The sequence below is a fragment of the Bos indicus x Bos taurus genome, chromosome 10 (assembly GCF_003369695.1).
Source record: "Bos indicus x Bos taurus breed Angus x Brahman F1 hybrid chromosome 10, Bos_hybrid_MaternalHap_v2.0, whole genome shotgun sequence".
Lineage (NCBI taxonomy): Eukaryota > Metazoa > Chordata > Mammalia > Artiodactyla > Bovidae > Bos > Bos indicus x Bos taurus.
The window spans coordinates 62864204-62884349 of NC_040085.1; the positions used below are offsets into that span (position 1 = coordinate 62864204).

General features: G+C 38.2%; 1 protein-coding gene across 1 annotated transcript in view; it reads left to right on the forward strand.

Annotated features, from left to right (window-relative positions):
* The window catches only part of TMEM260 (transmembrane protein 260), a 73210-nt gene extending 53347 nt beyond the window's left edge, over window positions 1-19863 (forward strand). The window contains 6 exon segments of the mRNA XM_027554189.1: window positions 847-1018; window positions 4126-4274; window positions 9030-9206; window positions 10933-10986; window positions 12443-12533; window positions 16387-19863. Of these exon segments, the coding sequence (XP_027409990.1) occupies window positions 847-1018; window positions 4126-4274; window positions 9030-9206; window positions 10933-10986; window positions 12443-12533; window positions 16387-16641 (898 nt within the window). The 3' untranslated portion in view covers window positions 16642-19863.
* The last annotated feature ends 283 nt before the right edge of the window (window positions 19864-20146 follow it).

Sequence of the window (20146 nt, forward strand, 5' to 3'; positions counted from 1 at the left end):
TGATTCAACTTTAGGCTGTGTTTCTTATCACCGTTACATGTAATGGACCTGATAATAAGAGGAAGGACATTACTTGTTCAGTTATTTGATGCTTTTTCTCTCTTGTATTCATTTTCTTTTTTTGTGGAAGGCTCTGAGAATTCATGCCAGTTTTTCCTTTGAAGTTATAAAGTCCACTTCATCATCGAAAAGAGCTATACTGCTATTGTTGGCAACAGTAAATAATGGCTGAAGAGAAGTAAATATCTCAGCAAATTATTCCTTCCCTTCTTTCTCATTGGGCTCATCCCCTAGTGATAATCAGCTTCAGTCTAGAAGGGAGAGAGGAACACAGAGAGCCAGTGGTCCAGGGAAGTGGTAGAAAGGATCAACCTCTACATGTAAGAGAGTCAGACAAATGTGCAAATGTATGCCAGAAACTGGCAAATTTCCTTTTGCGTTTCTGAAAATCCCTTTGAACTAAATGGAATTAACATGAAATTACGTTATACTCCAAGTGGAATTAGACACCTTACTTCTTCTTAGTGAAAGTGAATATGTTTTTAGGGGTAAAATGTACTCATTATTGAGTACTAACTTGTTCCCTTTTTATGGAAATGATTATAAATTCCAGAAGTAAAGCAGTACGCTGATTTTTTTCACTAGCACAATTAGTTCTACATTTTTTCTCCAGTTAGTAGTGTTCCCTTTGAAATATATGTGTCCTCTTAGAAGATATGTTAGAATATTTAAAACACTAAGTGTAGATTGTATAATGGGAAAGGAATGGAGTGGGGAATAAGCCTAGTCTTATTAAAACCAAAACAATGTGTTGCTATTTTAATATTTTTAAATCCTTTTATTTAGCATTTGTGACCAAAGGACCAACTATGTGATCGATAAATTTGCAAAGAACCTTCTATCCTCCATGCCTCGTGATGCAATTATCTTACTCAGAGGAGATCTGCCAGGGAATTCTCTCCGTTACATGCATTATTGTGAGGGACTGAGGCCAGATATTTCATTAGTGGATCAGGAAGTAAGTATGTGAGAAATATACTTAAAATATAGTAGTAGCAATTGTTTTAAAATGTGTATTTTAAAGAACTATTTCTTTTTTTTAACAGTGCATGAGTACAGTTTTCATGATCACTCTGAGGTAAAATATATATCACATTCTTTCCTTTATTGTAACTAATAGGATAAGTCATGTGTTTCTTCTTTGTTTTTTAAACTGAGTGTTTTAAGAATTAATATGTCTCAGATTCAAACAACATCCTAGGTCTCTAGTTCACATGGCAGACCATGACAATACTGTGTTGTAAATTTATTTTTAAATTGTTCTTTTACATCCAATCAGCTCAGCCATTCAAATTAACACTGCCCCCTGGTCCAGAGATTAAAATAAATTAGGCTGACTATAAAATAAGTCATACTGCAAGTAAGTAAACATTTCACTCAAAATAGAAATTATTAACCACAATTCTGTTATAGAATTTGTAAATTTTGTAGATATTATGACAAAAGTATGTTAGGAAAGGACTTGTGAAAATTTCAAGGTCTATTAAAACAATCTTCTGGAACTAAAAAAAATGTATTTAAACTATAGGATTTATTGTTTAAGCCATAAATAGTTAAAGAGAACAAATCTATCTCTACTCTTTTTAGAACAGTCATCAGGAAAAGAGAAATTCTTAACCTCGAAAAAGTACTATTAGTTTGATTGAGCAAATTATAGGCAATACTGATTTTAAAAATTTTTTGAAAAAACAATACTTATTGAATAAATTTCATTCAATTAATAAATAATTAAAAATTTTGACAACACTTTAAACAGATTTGCAAATATAGGGAAATTTGAAAATCACACATTTTTATAAGCAGTGTGCATTTATGTCATGTACACTAATGATTCATTTGGTCTTGATTAAAATGATCTAGAATCTGACAAAAGCTAGATCATTTGTTAATAATATGGTATACCATGATTTTAAATACAGGTACTATGGTTGAGAAGCTTGGATTTCAAAGTTAATTCAACCTGAGTTCACATCCTTATCCTCTCACTTCCTGGATGTATGACTTAGGGCTAAAGAGTTTTCCTTTCAGAACTTCTGTTTCCCTGTCTATAAAATGGAAATAATCATTAGATAAGTAAGTTAGGATGCTTTTGAATGTAAGAAACAAAATCGCTAAGAGTAGCTTAAACTATGGGATTTTTAATCTCACAAAACAAGTAGTCTGGAGAAAGGAGCTTTTAGGATTGATAATACAGGCAGTTCCATGATGGCCGTGTTCTAGGGTAGCTTTTCTGCAGGTCTCTTGAATTGAAGGATGCCTGGTTCCAAACATTGCATGCAAAGTGCTTCTTCTGAGTTCTCTCTCTCTCTCTCTCTCTCTCTGTCTGTATTGGGAATAACATGTGCCCCAGATGCCCCTGCCAGACCTTTATTCAGGCCCCACTAACCAGTATTGGGTCACATGACTACTCCAAAAACTACTCACTAGCAAAGGAGAATGACTGTAACTCCCTGATTAAAACCAGGATTGTGTTAGCTGAAAAGAAGGATTGGCTGTTGAGTGGGCAATCAACAGTATCAGAAATAATTATTCTCACCTAAGGTTATTATGAGAATTGAATGAGAAACAGTAAGGTCCTAGTACAAAGTGGTTATTTAATGAATGTTACTATTCTCAAATAGGGGCTTCCCTTATAGCTCAGTTGGTAAAAAATCTGCCCGCAATGCAGGAGACCCCGGTTCAATTCCTGGGTTGGGAAGATTCCCTGGAGAAGGGAATCCACTCCAGTATTCTGGCCTGGAGAGACTGTATAGTCCATGGGGTCACAAAGGGTCGGACATGACTGAGCGACTTTGACTTTGACTTTTGATTCTCAAATACTGAAACTTATTGGGAAATAAACTCTAATTCAGTAAGTATTTTTTGAGTATTTCCAATATGTTGTGGTTCAGTAGCTAAGTCGTGTCCGATTCTTTTCAGCGCTGTGGATTGCATCCTGCCAGGCTCCTCGGTCCATAGAATTCTCCAGGCAAGAATACTGAAGTGGGTTACCATGTCCTCCTCCCGGGGATCTTCCCAATGCAGGGATCAAACCCATGTCTCCTGCATTGCAGGTGGATTTTTTACCACTGAGCCACCAGGGAAGCACCCTCTACATACTTAGATTAAAATTAATTTGTCACTTCTATTTAAATGACTTGTAGAGACAGGTAAAACATAAACATAATTGCTCAAGTGATGATATCCAAACTTTAATGAAGTCTTCTTTAAAAACTGAAATTTGTACATATAAAATTGTAGGATGAAGTATACATTAAGTATAGAATTAAAAAAAATTAATACTAATGATTTATTTTAACCAAAAGAATATGTAAGGACATGTAATTAACTTGGAGCTATTAATAAATTCAGATTATTAGCCAAGGGGTTTTTAACTTTGACGCCTAGGTTATGTGATTGAACTTCTCAAGGGCAGGGATTATATCTTCTTCACTGTAGGTCAAGCACTACTTGTTTTTGTTTTCTGAATGAATGAATGAAAGAACAGAGTAATGACACATCTCTTTATTTTGCCTAGGTTGTCTAGTCTGGCCATCAAAAAGGCATTTCAGCTTCAGCAAACATAGTTTGGGAACTATTCTGTGCCAGGCATTGTGCTAGGTGCAGAGGCAAGGAGGTGAAAAGATACAGTCTCTTTCCTATAGGAGCTCTCAGTCTAGTGAGGAATAGGCTAGAAGCTATAATCAAGGTAGGTACATCGTGCTACAGGAGCATCTTGTTCTGCTGTGAAAACTGGGGAGGACATCCTAGTGGAAGTGATGCTTAAGCTGGTTCTCAAAGTTCAGTACACTCCCTAGGTATAAGAACAGGAGGTCCTTCTGGTCATAAACTAGGTGCTGATTTTATTGATAGCTGATAATTATAACTTAAGACATAAAATCTAAGGTCTGAGTCATTAGAAGAATAGTGGCACATACCTTGGTTGCATTTGTATGTATTTTTCAATTATGTTTATATTTAATGAGTAACTCCACATTTGGTAACTTTTTCACCATCCTTGATAAACTTGGTTCTTTTTAAAGAAACATATTAAAAGCATGATATCACATGTTATCTTTCTGGCAGATGATGACTTATGAGTGGTATCTACCCAAGATGGCAAAGCATTTACCAGGCGTCAAGTTTCCTGGGAACCGGTGGAATCCTGTAGAAGGAATATTACCTAGTGGAATGGTCACATTTAATCTTTATCATTTTCTTGAAGTAAATAAACAGTAAGCATTCTTTTCATATAATAGCTTTTCTAAAATCTTAAGCTTTTCTAAAATTGTTTATGTAGCAGCTGTGCTTCATCCAAAAGACCAATTTTCTATACCTATTTCCCTGTCACCGGTGAGATTATCTTTGTAATTAAATTGAATATCTGTGCATAAATGAGACCAGGCAGAAATAAATGTTATTGTTCTGGGTAAAGGAAAAATAAAGACAGATTAGCAAGAATAGCAAATAAGATCTTAGTACAATTCAGAGAAATTGGAGATGTGCCTGCCTACTTGAAATCATTGCAGGTAGATCGCAAGCAATTATAGTTTCCCCCTGATCAACACCATGGCCCCCTTTTAAGTTTAATGCAAATGTTTTCTGGGAATAATCACTATATAAAAATAGCTCAAGGATTTTTTTCTAAAGGATAAGGCATTTTTATAAATAAGAAAAACACCTACAGTTATGCTGACTGAGATAACATATGAGAATTGTGAATTCTATACTTCAGAACATAAAATTATTCATAGTTAAGGTCAAGAATAAATAACTCCTTCAGTGGTATACTGTTGAATATTTTTCCTGTCCCTGAAATGCTTGGGATTGTCCAGAGCCTGAAGAAGCAAACTTATTTCATAATTTCTATTCTCTTATAAAGAGGATTTCAGAAATTTTTATAAATTCCAAAGTTAAACTGTCCCTTACTAAGAACATAATGAAGTGGTACTTTGGTGTTCAGAGCCTGAAGTTTACTGTGGCTCATGAAGTCATATGAAGGTAATAGGTATAAATGTGCTGTGGAGTAATAATTAATTGTTCTATTTTGGAATAAAATATTAACAACATCTCCAAATAGGCATTTTTGGTGCAGTTTATTTAATTGAACGTCTTAAACACTAATTGAACCTACTATCTATCCGTTTGTATTAGGCAATAAAGTGAGACTCAGTTCCAGATTTAAGTAGACTACAATCTAGTTGTATATATACATAGATATGAATACAGTTAGCCATAATGGTGTAAGCTCTGTACTAACAAAGCCTTGTAAAGTGTAAGACACAGTAAATGTTCAATGTGTGTTTACTAAATGGATGACTTAATTGACAGTGTAAGCCAAATGTTCTGGGACCATGGATGAGGAAGCAATTAATTCTGCCGAGGGGCATTCATTCAGCATTTATTTAATAAACTTTGGGTATTAAAAATGTCCCAACACCTGTACTAGCTGCAGATGGATGGGTGTGATCCCTGCTGTTACCATCTTTGAGACAGATGTCAAGTGATGCCTTAAATGTGAAACAGATAAGTTATAGTATCAGCTGGTAAGCATGATAATACTGGTATGGATGAACTTTGGAGACTCAAAGACTAAGAAAGAATTTGCCAAGTAGATAGAACAGTTAGGATACAAAACAAATCCATGACCCCAGAAACTCCCTTTTTCTGCTCCTTTGTTGTTATACTGTGCCCAGACCCCTAGCCCTCAGAACCACGGATCTATCCTCTGTTACTATCAGATCAGATCAGTCTCTCAGTCGTGTCCAGCTCTTTGCGACCCCATGAATCGCAGCACGCCAGGCCTCTTCTGTTACTGTAGTTTTACCTTTTCCAGAATGTCATATAAATGGACTCATAAAGTATGTGACTTTTTGATACTAGCATCCCTTACTTTAGCAAAATGCCTCTGAGATCCTTCCAAGTTATTGTTGTGTATCAATAGTTTATTCCTTTTTGTTACTGAGTAATATTCCTTTGTATAGACGTACTGCAGTTTATCCATTCATCTATTCAAGGACATTTGGGCTGTTTCCAGTTATTTGTGAATAGAGCTGCTATAAACATTCATGTACAGGTTTGTGTATGAATATGTTTTCATACCTAGGAGTGGGATTATTGGATTTATTGGATTGTTTGTTTTCTTACTATTGAGTTTTGAGAGTTCTGTGTCTATTCTAGATGCAAATCTTTTATTAAACATGTGATATTTTTTCCTAGTCTTTTTGTTCTCTTCAAAGTGTCTTTTGCAGGTAATTTTTATTTTGATGAAATCCAATTATCATATTTCTCTTTTATGGATCATACTTTTTGATCTCCTGTCAAACAACTCTTGCCTAATGCCAGGTCACAAAGATTATCTCATGTTTTCTTCTAAGATTTTTACAGTTTTATGTTTTATATCTCAGATCAAAAATCACTTTTGAGTTAATTTTTACAAGGGGCTTGCTTAGAACAAAGATATTTTTGCCTATGAATGTTATTTGTCCTAATATCATTTGTTGAAAACATTTATATTCTTTCTTCATTTAATTGCATTTGCACCTTTTTCTGTATTTACAAAAAGAAAAATACTTCTGGGGTTTTTGACTGGTTTTAATTTGATTAGGGTTTTCATGGCATATCTTTTTTTTTTCTTATGCTTTTAGCCACCTACGTCATGTTTAAAGTGGGTTTCTTGTAGATAGCACATATTTGACTCTTGTTTTATTATCCATTCTGACAATTTGTCTATCATTTCATTTATATCCAGACCATTTGCATTAATGTAAATATTGACATGTTTTAGATGTACATCTATCCCTTTATTACTTGTTTTCCGTTTGGTCTTCTGTTTTTCATTCCACTGTTTCCCTTCCTGCTTTCTTTTGGATAATTTGATTTTTTTTTAGCATTCCATGTTACTGTGTCTCTTGGTAAATTTTTTTCAGTGGTTGCTCTTAGAATTACAGTATACAGACATATTTAACTATCACAATCTATTTATTACTTTTGGAGAAGGAAATGACAAACCACTCCAGTACTCTTGCCTGGAAAATCCCAGGGATGGAGAAGCCTGGCGGGCAATAGTCCATGGGTCACAAGAGTCGGACATCTCTTAGTGACTAAACCAATTTACTACTTCAAGTGAACTGTAGAAATCTTACTGGCGTGTAAGCTCCTTTACTCCACTTTTGATTGTGTTGTCAAACATGTTATATTAGACATGTGATAATTTTTGTTTTCAACATATGTTTTTTTAATTTAAGAGAAAAAGTAGTCTTAGATATCTGTTCAGATATTTACCAGATCTGTTGCTCTTCCTTCAATCCTGGTGTTCGAGCTTTCCATCTTGTATCATTTTTCTCCCTTCTGAAGTTAGTCCTTTAGCATTTCTTTCAGAACAAGACTGTTAGCAGTGAATTCTCTTAGTCTTTCTTTACCCAAAAAAGTCTTTATTTCACCTTCATTTTTGAAGGATATTTCTGGATATGTAATTCTGGGTTGGATAGTTCTTTTTTTTCTCTCATCACTTTAACAGTGTTATTTTATATCCTTTTGCCATGCATGGCTTCTGTTGAGAAATCTGCAGTTATTCAAATCATTGTTTCCCTTGTGTGAAATGTGTTGTTTTTCTCTGACTGCTTTCAAGATTTTTTGTCTTTAATTTTAAGCAATTTGATTATGATGTATCTGGGCATGAATTTCTTTGAGTTTAACCTGCTTGGGATTTACTAAGTTTCGTGAATCTAAACGATTATGTCTTTCACAAAAGTTGGAAGTTTTCTGACGTTATTTCTTTAAGTACTTTTCCTGCTCCACCTTTTTTCTCTTCTTCTGGGATTCTGATGACTCCAGTGTTAGACCTTTTGATATTGTTCCACAGGTACCTAAGACTCTATACTTTCAGTATTTTTTCCTCTTTGTTTAAATTATACAATTTCTCTTGATCTAGCTTCAAGTTCATTGACACACATTCTGTCTTTCTAAAATTGTATGAAGCCCATCCAGTGGAGGAGTAATGGGAGTTTGCTCCCAATCTTTGGAACCACGGCTCCTCTGGTTAGCGAGCAGCGTCCACTTCCACAGAGTTGCAGGAACCTGCCCAGCTGCCACTGTGCTGCTGCTTCTGCTGCTGGCACAGTGCTGTCTGGTGCCCAGGGAAAGAGGGAAAGGAAAAAGTTCTGGGGATTTCCTCTGCTCTTTCAATCCTTACAAGTTCCTTTTCCTGCTCCTTGGAGTCAGGAAAAAAGCAAGAGGAAGGCTTCTCTTGAGATCTTTTTGTTCTCACTTGGTATGTATTTTGGGTTTCAGGCTTCCTTGAGTTCAGGCCAGGTAATCCTGGAAGATGAACAGGAGTAAACTCACCACGGATTTGGTGGAACTCAGAATTCTGCTTTCTTCCCTCAATCTTCTTTCTACCATTTACTGTTCAGAGTCTTCAGATAGTTGTTCCATGTTTAGATTTCAGAATTAATTTAGAGATAAAGAGCCTATCCTCAGGCTACTTCTGGGCTACTCAGAAGGATTTGTAAATGAAAATCGTAGGTTCAATAAAATAATGCTAAAAGAGATTAAAAGTAAAATGCAATGGAAATTGGAGGACAGAAAGACTACTAGTATTAGTAGTACTACTAATACGAAGACATGTTTCCACCTATAAAATTTAGAAGGTAGCAAATAATATGTCTATTTACACATGAGACAGAACCACAGACTCTTTCCTTGTGTTTGTCCCTTTGTCCCCACCTGATTTCTTTTGATTTCTGTGTCAAAAACAGGTAGGTTTTATTATTTATGTCTGTGTGCTTCCCTTCAATCTCCAGACAGCTTTTTTCCCCCACTAATATAAATTTAAAGCAATCTACTGGCAGAGATTTAAAGAAACCAAAATGTTCACAAATAGTTTATTGGTAACTGAGGTTTAGAGTAAAAAATGACCCTTCCTGAGTTATATGTATTTGGCATTTAGAACCTTAAGCTGATAATACATATTTTTCTGTCTTCAATAGAAAAGAAACGTTTGTTTGCATAGGAATTCACGAAGGCGACCCAACCTGGAAAAAGAATTATTCACTTTGGCCATGGGGTTCTTGTGACAAATTAGTTTCTTCAGAGATTGTATTCAACCCTGAGGAGTGGATTAAACTTACGAGAAATATCTACAACTGGACTGAAAGCTATGGAAGGTATGGAGGGCAGTTGTTTGCCATCAGTGTGTAGCTGTTTTGTGTGCCTAAAAAACTCACTGAATTTTGAAATGCCTTTTAATTTTTTAGATTTTTTTTTGTTTTTTATTAGTAGTTAATATTGCTATTTGCTGCCCACAGAGTACCGTGATAGAGAAGGAGAACTTATATTTCTTGTCCTCAGGCTCGAAGAACAATGGAGAGGTGGAGGAAAGGCAGTGATGGTTAAGTGGGCACCACATAGTTAGATATGTGCCACCATCCACATCCAGCTCTTGTAATGCCACATGGTCCGTCATCCTGTACCTCAGACCCTAAAAGTGGGAGAGATTCGTGAACTGAAGCAGAGCTTTAAAGCTCATTCTGTTGTCCCTAATAGTCTCCACCCACATAAACTTGTCACTTTTATTTGTTTTCTTCAAGAATGGCAGATCAGGGACTTCCCTGGTGGTCCAGTGGTTAAGACTCCCCACTTCCACAGCAAAGGGCTCAGGTTCCATCCCTGGTCAGAGAACTAAGATCCCACATGCCACATGGTGTGGCCAAAACAAGAAAAAAAAAAAAAAGAATGGCAGATCACTTCTCTGTAGGAAGACTGGGATTTAAGTAACTTTTTCTTCACAACTGTTTGCCGTTAGCCTCGTTCTGTTGTTTTGATTAGTCTTCCTGGAAGCATCTCTACCTATAGTTGACTCTCTCCCATATGGAAAATGAGTCACCATCTAAAGATAGGCTCTCTATTGCCTATTTTTTAAATTAAATAATGAATTATGCAAAGATTAGATAATTACTGCTTATAATTCAAGTGGGTAACTGTTCCCTTCTCCAGAGAATCTTCCCAACCCAAGGATCGAACCCAGGTCTCCCGCATTGCAGGCAGATTCTTTACCAGCTGAGCCACAAGGGAAGCCCAAGACTTCTGGAGTGGGTAGCCTATCCCTTCTCCAGAGGATCTTCCTGACTCAGGAATCAAACTGGGGTCTCCTTCATTGCAGGCAGATTCTTTACCAACTGAGCTATAAGCCTGTATTCAAGAGCAACACTCAAAATCATATGAACAAATGGTACCGAAGATTTCTGAGTCGATATGAGCAAACAGACCCCACTGCTGTGCTCCAGCCAGAGCTGGATAAGTAGTTGTATATCAAAGTACTCTGTGACCATTGTGAGGAAAAGCTGGAAAATCCCCTGTTCTCCAAACAGCCGATGACAGTACAGATACACAGCATCACTCACTGCCTCCATTTTGTCAAAGTAGATACATGCTAAGAGAAATTTTAATTAAGTGGGAAAAAATCGGCAAACGGTTTAGCCAGTGCTCTTTGAGCAGCATCCTAGCTCCAACAACGATTTATCAAAGCCAGGAGTCCCCTCTTCTCACAGCTCTATGGCTTTCAGCTGTGCCCACAGAAGGACCCAGGCCTCACCCCTACCCCATTGCCCGCCTGACAGCTCTCGGGAAGCCTCCAGCCTCTTCCCACTGAGCTTTAGTGTGCTCCTGTGAGGCAGTGGGGCTCATCATGCAAATTACAAATGCATTTACCAAAACCTCAGATTCCTAACCATCAAATATTTCTAAGGAAATAAGTTTGTTACTTTGGTCTCTATCTGTTCTTCAAGATGCAACCTATTTTATTTGCCTTGTAAGATTATAAAACAAAAATGACATGTCCGTAATAATAAAGGTAACTGGCAGGAAAATGTTACCATTTTCTTCTAACTACAGGTTTGATCCTTCTTCCTGGGAATCTGTGGCCAATGAAGAGATGTGGCAAGCAAGGTGACTAACTTATACTTTCAGTTTGCAGTCTACTTTTAATGTAGTAGAAGTAGCTTGTGGCAGTTTTCATTTGGGGAGCAGTGGGGCATGGTGATAATAAAAGTAATATTTATGAGCGATTATTTTGTTTGGGGCATTGTACTAATTGTTACTAAGGCATAATCTCATTTCATCCATACAACAACCTGTGGAGAAGTCAATCTTACCCCATTTTACAAAAAGAACGAACTGAAGGCAGAGAGGTTACTTGTAGGCCGCACAGCTCTACCAATAGAGTCCAAAATTCACCTCTCTCTGACTGGAACATTCATCACTCCTGTGCTCTCCCGCCTCCACTAAACCAAAGTCAGTGTAATTGATTAAGGAGAGATTGATAATTACCACCCTGTCCCATGTGTAATGTGCTAGTTAGTTATTTAAGCACTTATTGAAAACTTCCTAGAAACCAGGCACCGTGCTAGGCTTGGAGGCTACACATTGGAATACAACACAGTTCCTATTGTCAGTGGAGCAGACAGACATATTCCAAGAGATTTGACTGTTCACGTGCTAGATGCTGGACTTCCCTGTTCCTATGTGAAATGAACACTTCACAGTGATGCTCTTGTCTCTCTGTGTTCCTGCCATTATTTTAAAATATTCAAAATACCTAACACTAACTAACAGACTTTGGCCTAAAATGTAAAAGGCCTAAGTGGCGCAGACAGGGGTACCAAGTATGAAGTACTTCCTCTAGGAAAAATGGATTGATGCCCACTCTGGGCCAGGGGCTGAGTGCACCAGAAATTGAGTTAGGGTGTAATATGTTTAAAGAGGATTTTTTTTTAATTGTCAAGAAATATGGTTCTTGACAAAATAACAATTACAAAAAAGTGTTTGTAGTAGTGTTTTGGAAATGTCAGAAAATTGCATATTTCAAGTTATCAACCCGGTTATAAGAACAAATACTTGCTTTGAGGGACTAATCAAAGATATACCAAATGTTTGCACGATTCTTCAGTGTGACAGTGTGGGAAAGCTTGGGGAGAAATCACATGAAGAAAGCAGGTCATTATTCGGGCAGGTATTGATTTAATTGGAGTGCTGAATACAATTCGGATGAGTTCATGTGGTCAAAGAGTCCAGCCACCTTTGAAGAACTGGTCACACACGGCATGAGCCGTCGTGATGGGTATCTTCGGGGATGTGCTGACAGACTCAGCAAGTCTCCCCTCCCAGCTGCTCTTGCACAGTGAAGATGTACATCTGGAGGGAAGGTGATGCACAACAGTGATGATGAACAGAATGCAGCGTCTTGGGGTGGGGGAGGGCTACTGTTGGTTCAGAGTAAACTTCTGTGAATATGAAAGAAGTGAAAAGAATACGATAAAGGGTTCTGTATGATCCTCATCAATGGAAAAGTCTGGCCGATTTAGTTTTGAATGTGAAATTGATGTGAACACCCTCCCACTCCCAGGATGAAAACACCGTTCTTCATCTTTAACCTGGCAGAAAGTGCAAGTTTGCCTTCAAATGTGAAAGCTCAACTCTACACTCACGCCTATAACGTATGTTGCACTTTTACATATATAAATACATTTGGTGGGAGGGTAGTGGTGACTGTTTGGGATGTAAAGAGAGTGTATCACAGAGTTTTTACTTTTTTTGTTTCCAGCTTTATTTGGCATTATAAATCAGTACAAATGGAAAAACAGTCATGTGTCTCTCAAATAATATTTAAAGTAAATGACCGTGGTTGACAAAATAATGTAAGAAGTTCATGTCCTCATCTCCAGAACTTGTGAATATGTGGCCTTACACGGCAAAGGGCACATTGCAGGTGTGATTAAGGATCCTGAGGTGGGGAGATTATCCTAGATTATCCAGGTGGGCCTAATATAATCACAGGGGTCCCTAGAAGAAGGAGGCAGGAAGGTCAGAGTCAGAGAAGGAGACATGGCATTGCAAGCAGAGGTCAGAAAGAGATTTGAAGATTGCCAGGTAGCTGGCCTGAAAGATGGAGGAAGGGGCCACAAGTTAGGAAGTGCAGGCAGCCTCTGAAAGCTAGAAAAGGCAAAAAAAAAAAAAAAAACCAAACAGATTCTAGAGCCTCTAGAAATATATGATACATTTATATTGTTTTAACTGCTGTTTTAACCACTACATTTGTGCTGATTTGTTACAACAGTAATAGGAAACTAAGATGATGGCTTTATTTTCTTAAAAAGCAGTTCTGATGGGTCGCCCTCTATACAAAAGTCATGACCCTGGCAACACTTGAAACGATCGGACCATGGCTGGTTGAGATTTCATGAGAGAGAGAAAGGGTCGTGGAGAATAACCCCAGGAAGCCAGACAGCCAGGCACGCTAAGGCTCTTGCTTAGCTGGTCCTCTGTGATGGGAACGAGGGTACAGACCAGAGGCTTGCTTTGCTGTAGCACTGTGTTAACAAGGCCCTGCTTTTCTGTGGTTTATAGCACTGGCCTCTTCCCCGCCTTCTGAGATGGTCTTGGAGCCTGCAGTATAGGAAACAGACATCCTGGCAAAACCCAGTGAGAACGGAGCCCAGGAGCTGTATGTCTAGCAAGTGATTATTTATGCTGTCTCTGGGCTGCTGTGGATCTACTCAGCCAAGGCATTTGTTTGGGACTGAGTCAAAATAGCATGGTGTCCAATTAGTGTGACAGCTTTTACTCCTCAGTTGTGTGCTTATTGGTCCATGGTTTACTCATGTATTCATTTACTCACAGAGCATTTATGGAGCACCCAGTCTGTACCAAATACTGTGATGGAGATGATCAGGCATTGGCCCTGCTGTCAAATGGGCACACGCCAGAGAGGGAGATATAAGATAAAGTCCTGTTAGTAGTGAGAAATACAAGAGCTGTGCAGGGGTGCCACGGGACAGTGAGAGGCATATGAGCACAGCCTCCTGGGGAGAGGTGGCACAGAAGGGAGGGAAAGCTGGCGCAGAAGGGAGGGAAAGCTGCCACAGGAGATGTCACTGCAGTGTCATCTTGAAAGATCAGAGGAAGCCAGCCAGACACATGTGGTGCAGGAAACCACAGGGATAGAGGTGGACACCTCCGAGGTGCCCATCAAGGACAGCCAGGGACTAGATACAGGAAGCAGTGTTCTGGAGTTCTGACTGGCAGTCAGGGAGTCCCTGTTCAAGGCCTGCTCCACCATTCTCTGTTAACTGTGGGCCTTTCTATTTTTTCTTTCAAAAAAAAAAGTGGATTGTAAATTTTATAGATAATCTCTCACATCCTGGCCATGTCAGATCCATTTCATCTCTAATACCCTGTGATTCTGTGAAAAACAAGTCGTATTTAGTTGGGAGGAATCCGAGACTTAGTACTGTTTTATGTTCTCATCAGTGATCTGTTCCGTGGTCAGTCGTTAGCCCACCACTAAAGCCAATTCATGGATTTATTGTCCCTTTGGGCCTGCAGGCATTACTCTGTTCAGTGAACACAAGTCTGTAACATAGTCTATAGGTATCTCCTTCACGTGTGTCTCCAGGTATGTGACATCATTTGCAAGACAAAGGAGCTCAAATACTTGATGAGTCAACACAAATCACGTCCTCGCACAGGTTTTTCAAGAACATTCTTGTTAGGTATAGAAGATATTTTTGTTATTATTTACATTGTCCTGCTCAATAGTTATCCAGAACATTAAGTTCAGGTGTACTGGGAAAGCAAGAATGATCTGTTATCTTTAGGAATACAGTTGATACACTGAAGATGCCCCCCAAACTGGAATATGTTCCACTGAACTTAGTGTCACAAAGATTCACGCTTAGAGGAGGAAATACAATTCCCACATGATGAAAAATGACTGTTAGCTTCTTAAGATACAGCACATGTGACTAATGGCCCATCCAGAATGAGCTGATGAGACACCAGGATCAGAGTGTTTTAGAAAAGGGTAGTATGGCTGTTCTGATGTCCGAAGACGTAGCAGGGAGGTCGTGAGTGAGCCTCTTATTCTCTTGAGCCATTGGAAAGTGCTTACTGAGTTGCTGGCATCCATCTTGCACTGCAAAATCTAATCAGGATTTTGAAAACGGCTAAGAAAACAACCTGAGCAGTTCCTGAGCACCGACTTTGTGCAGGGCAGCCTGCCATGCATTTTACACATGTCCCTCATTGGAGGGAGGCTCAGGAAGAGGAGCAGCAGATAGGGAAAATAAAAAAGACTATGAGAAAAAGTAGAGAAGCTTTGGACATTTTACCAAGAAAATAAAATGCTGACTTAATAGCTTTGAAGTCTATGAAAAGTACGAGGTGACTCTTTCCTATTTTATGGAGTGAAGGCAAAGGGAAAATAGCTTTAAAAGGCAACTTCGGGACTAAGAGTTATTAAATATCAAAATGACATAAAAAATACAGATTGGGGAATTTTTCATGGGGATGTTGTTTTGAAAAAGACTGGATATGCATTTGTCTACTCTAGAGTAGGAGTTGGGGAAACAGATAATATAATTGGGTCCCTTTCAACGAATGATGTAATGAGTATAGTTCTAATTCAAAAAGCCCTTGTCCCTGGAGAAAGCATCATTACTTGTCCTGTGCCTGTGGATTTGACTTCAATTTGATAATCCCCAAGAAGGTTGTGAAATTCCCCAATAAGCAAGCATAATATTGTTTTGTAGATTTGCATCTACTTTTTTGGTTTATTTGTTAATTTTTTATCTTTTTCCTCTAGAAAACTCAATATTAAAGATTCTAATTCTATCCAATCAACACTATATCTGATATTGAAAGACAAAATTCTGAATTCCTGGGGGCAGAGTTTTAACTATGAAAATTGTTATTTTAGGACACTGGAGATTTTCAACATCTCACTTTAAGGATGTCACTTAAATTATATTATGCCCAGCCTGTTGGATGCTGGATTTGTTAGAGGTTTTCTATTGCTACTATTGTTAATACTGTTGTTTATAATGTAGAGAGAATTTTATGTAAAAATGAGGGACAAAATTGAAATTTCTTCAAGTTCTTTTTCCACGCAGTTTTCTAAAGAAAGTTACTTTTTCTTTAATAGCTAAATTTAGAGTTTCAACCTTTCTGCCTGTTGAGTAAATAGCTTTCCATGAATTAGAACCAAATCCCTTTCCCAGAACATCTCTCTGGAGGAAGAGCATTCTGTCCTGACCCAGTGCGTCTAAAGTTCCCTCCGCAACATCCAAAAAACCCCAGAAACAGCTTTATATGAAATGCATTTGCCTCCTGCTACTGTAATAATTACAGTATCATCCTTGCATTTTCTGCATGGCCTAGCAACGATTAGATTTTTACTACAGGCTGCTTGCATTTATTTTTCCCTGTGTTATTAATTCCTTTGTGTTTTCTAGTCTTTTTTAAAAAGTCAAGGGATAACAATGGAATGTCAGTATTCTTGCTGTCTTCCAGCTTTATAAGGAGATTGTCTATTTACGAAAGGAACACCCGGTGAATTGGCACAAGAACTACGCCATCTCCTGTGAACGGATGCTGCGCCTTCAGGAAAGAAGTGCAGACCCTGAAGTCTTGTTATCTGAAACCATCAGACACTTCCGTCTCTACACTCGCAAGGCCCAGAATGATCCCCAGCTGGCCGATATTTCAGTTGCTCTAAAGCACCTAAGAAAGGAACTACGAAGTCTGAGAAATATGAAAAATGGCTGAGACAGCAAACTGTGAAAAACCGGCTCAGCTTTCAGCTTCCAAAATTCCCAAGTCCAAAAGTTTTTCCTCCAAGAAAAGAAATGGCATTAAAAAACGGAAGACTAGGTCATCTCCCAGATATAAGTAACATGGTGTTATAAGTAAAACAGTAACGGTACTGTTTTACGGCGGAGTTAGAAACTGAGATGTGCTATTTCCACAAATTCTATTTAGCCTGTGTTACTGAATTAGCATTTCAGTGAGAATATTTTGAAAAATCTTCCTACTTACACAACCTTTCATCAAATGACTTGCTTGATTAAATTCTAGCAAAGAATGAACTATTTTCATATACTTAAAATATCGACCATGAATCTTAAGGGCCCTGCTTATTGGGATTGGTATTAAAATTAAATTCTTAAAATATTAATACCAGACCAAAGACATTCTCTGGCTCCCAGAAATGAAATTATTATTATTTTTTTTAATAAATCTTGTTACACTTCAAGCTAGAGTACTGTTTGGGGTACGGGGGATGGGGGGGGCATTGGTTTTCTTTCTTTTTTTTTTTTTTGAGTAGCTGTAGTTGTTACATAATCTCACACTTCAAACTAAATACCAACCAGATGATATTTTGGAAAAAAGTTAAGGTTTTATTGTGTTCGATCATTCTCTGAAATCACTAAAAAAGTAAAGCTAATTGTTTGCTTTTTTTTTTTCAGTTGCTTAAACTGGCAAGTAAAAAGGATTTTGTCTTTCCTTAATTAATTTTATATTCATGTTTTACTTCTATTTGGACTCATAAATCTGGACCCAATAATTAGGAGGCTTCCTGCTGCCAAAAGGGGGGGCAGTGGGGGTTCAGGGGTGTGGGGAAGTGGTTCAATAAATTCATTTCTGTTACAAGCATCTTTTATACATATTACTAAAGAGAACATAGTAAGAAATGCAAATAATAGTTCTTTATTTTATTATGACAGTTAATTAATAGCAACCTGTTTTAATGAATAAAGTCACTCAGAGTCCTTCAGCACTTCCTAAGTAGAGGCCTGAATCTGTAGGGATTCTTTTCCCCCAATTGTATAGCTCCTAAACTCCAAGCACTATATAGGCCCCTGTATAGAAATGCTCACTAATGAAGAGGGAGGGCTAGAAGCTTGTCTGCATTCAAAGATCACTGGTGAGTCATTCAGCAAGAAAAGGCCCCTTACCAGGAATAGTCACAGTTCCGTGGCATTGTACTAGCGAAAGGGTCTGATCAAAGGTCTCCTGTGGAGCTTGCATGGTTCCCTTTCATACTACGACCATAATTAAAACCACTAATTCTCTTTTAAAATGCTGCAGGATGCCATGTAGGCATCTGTCTGGAGTGTCCTTTGTGATGTCATAAGCTGTTAAGGGCCAGTGCCGAGGGCTTTTGAGTGAAATGCCAGTCATGAAGGTGCTTCAAGACAAGGGTGCCTCTAAAAGCTTGACAGGGCCTTGACTGCACAATTCGAGCTGAATTTGCCCCTTGTCAGCTGCCAGTAAATAAATCTCAAAGGGGGAAAAGCTGAAGTTTCATTACCTGATCCATGGGGCTTTGTTGGTTTTGGCACCACACAGGGGAAGCCCTTGCCCCTCCATTCTCTGGATTTGAAGATGTCCATCGGAGCCTGCAGCGCCTGGACAGGGTTCAGAGCGGAACCTTTTGAAGAGTGTCAATAGTTGTAACAGTTCAGCTGTTAGGAAGACAAATAAATGGAGGAGCTCATTAATCCGCTTTTGGCTCTCAGTGCCTTTTGCCCTTTTATCACAGCCTTATTAGGCTCCTACTCATCTTGAACCAGAAAAAAATGAATTGAAGTTGTTGAGTACTAATTGGCAAAGACTTTTAATCATGGGCCAAGAACTTTCACTGACTTGAAAGTAACTTCTCCACAGGGAAGAACCAAAAACCTGGTTTACCTTAAAACAAAAAACCTGTTGGAGTTCAGTGTGGTGTAAAAATTTAAGGAAGCATTGAGAAATTGTCTCAGTTGATCCATTTGAAGGAATTATGTAAGATTATGATTTCTACTTTTCTTTTTAAACAGTGCAGTAAAATTCATATACTCATTCCCTGGAAATGCACTGTCTTTATTTTTTCAGAAGAGACACTGTGTGTGTGTGAGATGATCACGTTGGTTTTTGAAATCTATATTCTGTATACGGAATAATATGTAAATGTTCATTTCAGCATCTACCCACACATCTTGTTTTGGAGTAATATTTCCTACTTATGGCCATAAGTATGGCAAATGAGGGCCTCTTTAAATATCTGCATTTTAAATGTCTGTCCACGCTATGATGCCTCATATACATCTGAATATGCTTTGCATATTGACTGTTGTCAGATGCTGCCTAGATTATTCTGTATTTGTGCAACTGTGACTTTGGACCACTCTCTTTGAGAAAGCAGTGATACGATGGCCCACTGTAGATGGGGTCATAATTATTTAAATTTCTAAAAACCAGCAGTGAATGGCAAAAGAGCAAACTGAGCTGAGATTTGGGGATGTTGGGCTTCATTCCAAGATCAACTACTTTGAAGAATTCTTTCTATTTTGTGAGGTTAAACCATTTGCTTTCTTTTCTTTCCCTTCCTTCTCCTGGGCTAGTGCACAAACACCATAAAACCTGACAGAAGGGGTTTCCTTCAGTCTAACCCCTGACATGGAAGAGAATGTGAAGAAGGTGACTTCTCATGCAGGATTTGGCCAGCATTCCCCTAGCAGTGTCCCTGGAGTGCCATGGGTTGGCAGGATGACAGGAACCCCACAAGGCCAACTCCTGCCTGGACTTTGGCCTAAGGAGCAAGTTGGAGCCAGAAGCACTGTCTGCCTCTCCACAGGCTGCAGTGCCCTCCTGCCCAGCACTAAGGCTGGCACACACCAGAGGGCCAGTGGAGAAGGGGGTAGTGGCTTCCATGTTCGCTAACAAACCTCCCCAGCCCTGTTGCCGCTGATGGGAGATATACTTGCTTCTTGCTGTTGACTTTCTTCTTTGTTTTTCCAAAGGATCCATTTGTTTTTTTTAATGCCTTTGTTCTGTGATTCAAAATGTAGCCAAAAGAGAAGGGAATCAATGACCTGTGTCCTATTTTGAAGTCTTCTAATAGAAGTGAAATGTTATTTCTGCCTGCATTCTTAGTAATTTCTAATGATAGCACCAGGATGTTTATACCCTTTATGATACTTAAATAAAGCTCTTTTTGAGTGTTAGGATTATTGTATGATACCCTGCTGATTTCTTTAAGACATCAGACTAGGATATGAAGAGTAGTTTTTTAAATTCGTATTTTGAAAGTTAAACAATGTGAGTCATTTTTCAGAGTTCCCATCAATATCTTTCAGAATTTAGAAATATTAATACTTTTAACATTTAAGAAAAACGTTAATACCAAAGATTGAAAAAAATGGATCCTATTAAAGCAAATCCTTTTATTCTGTTTTAATTCTGGTATATTTTGTGAAAGCACCAGTGAGGAATAATACTTAAAATTCTG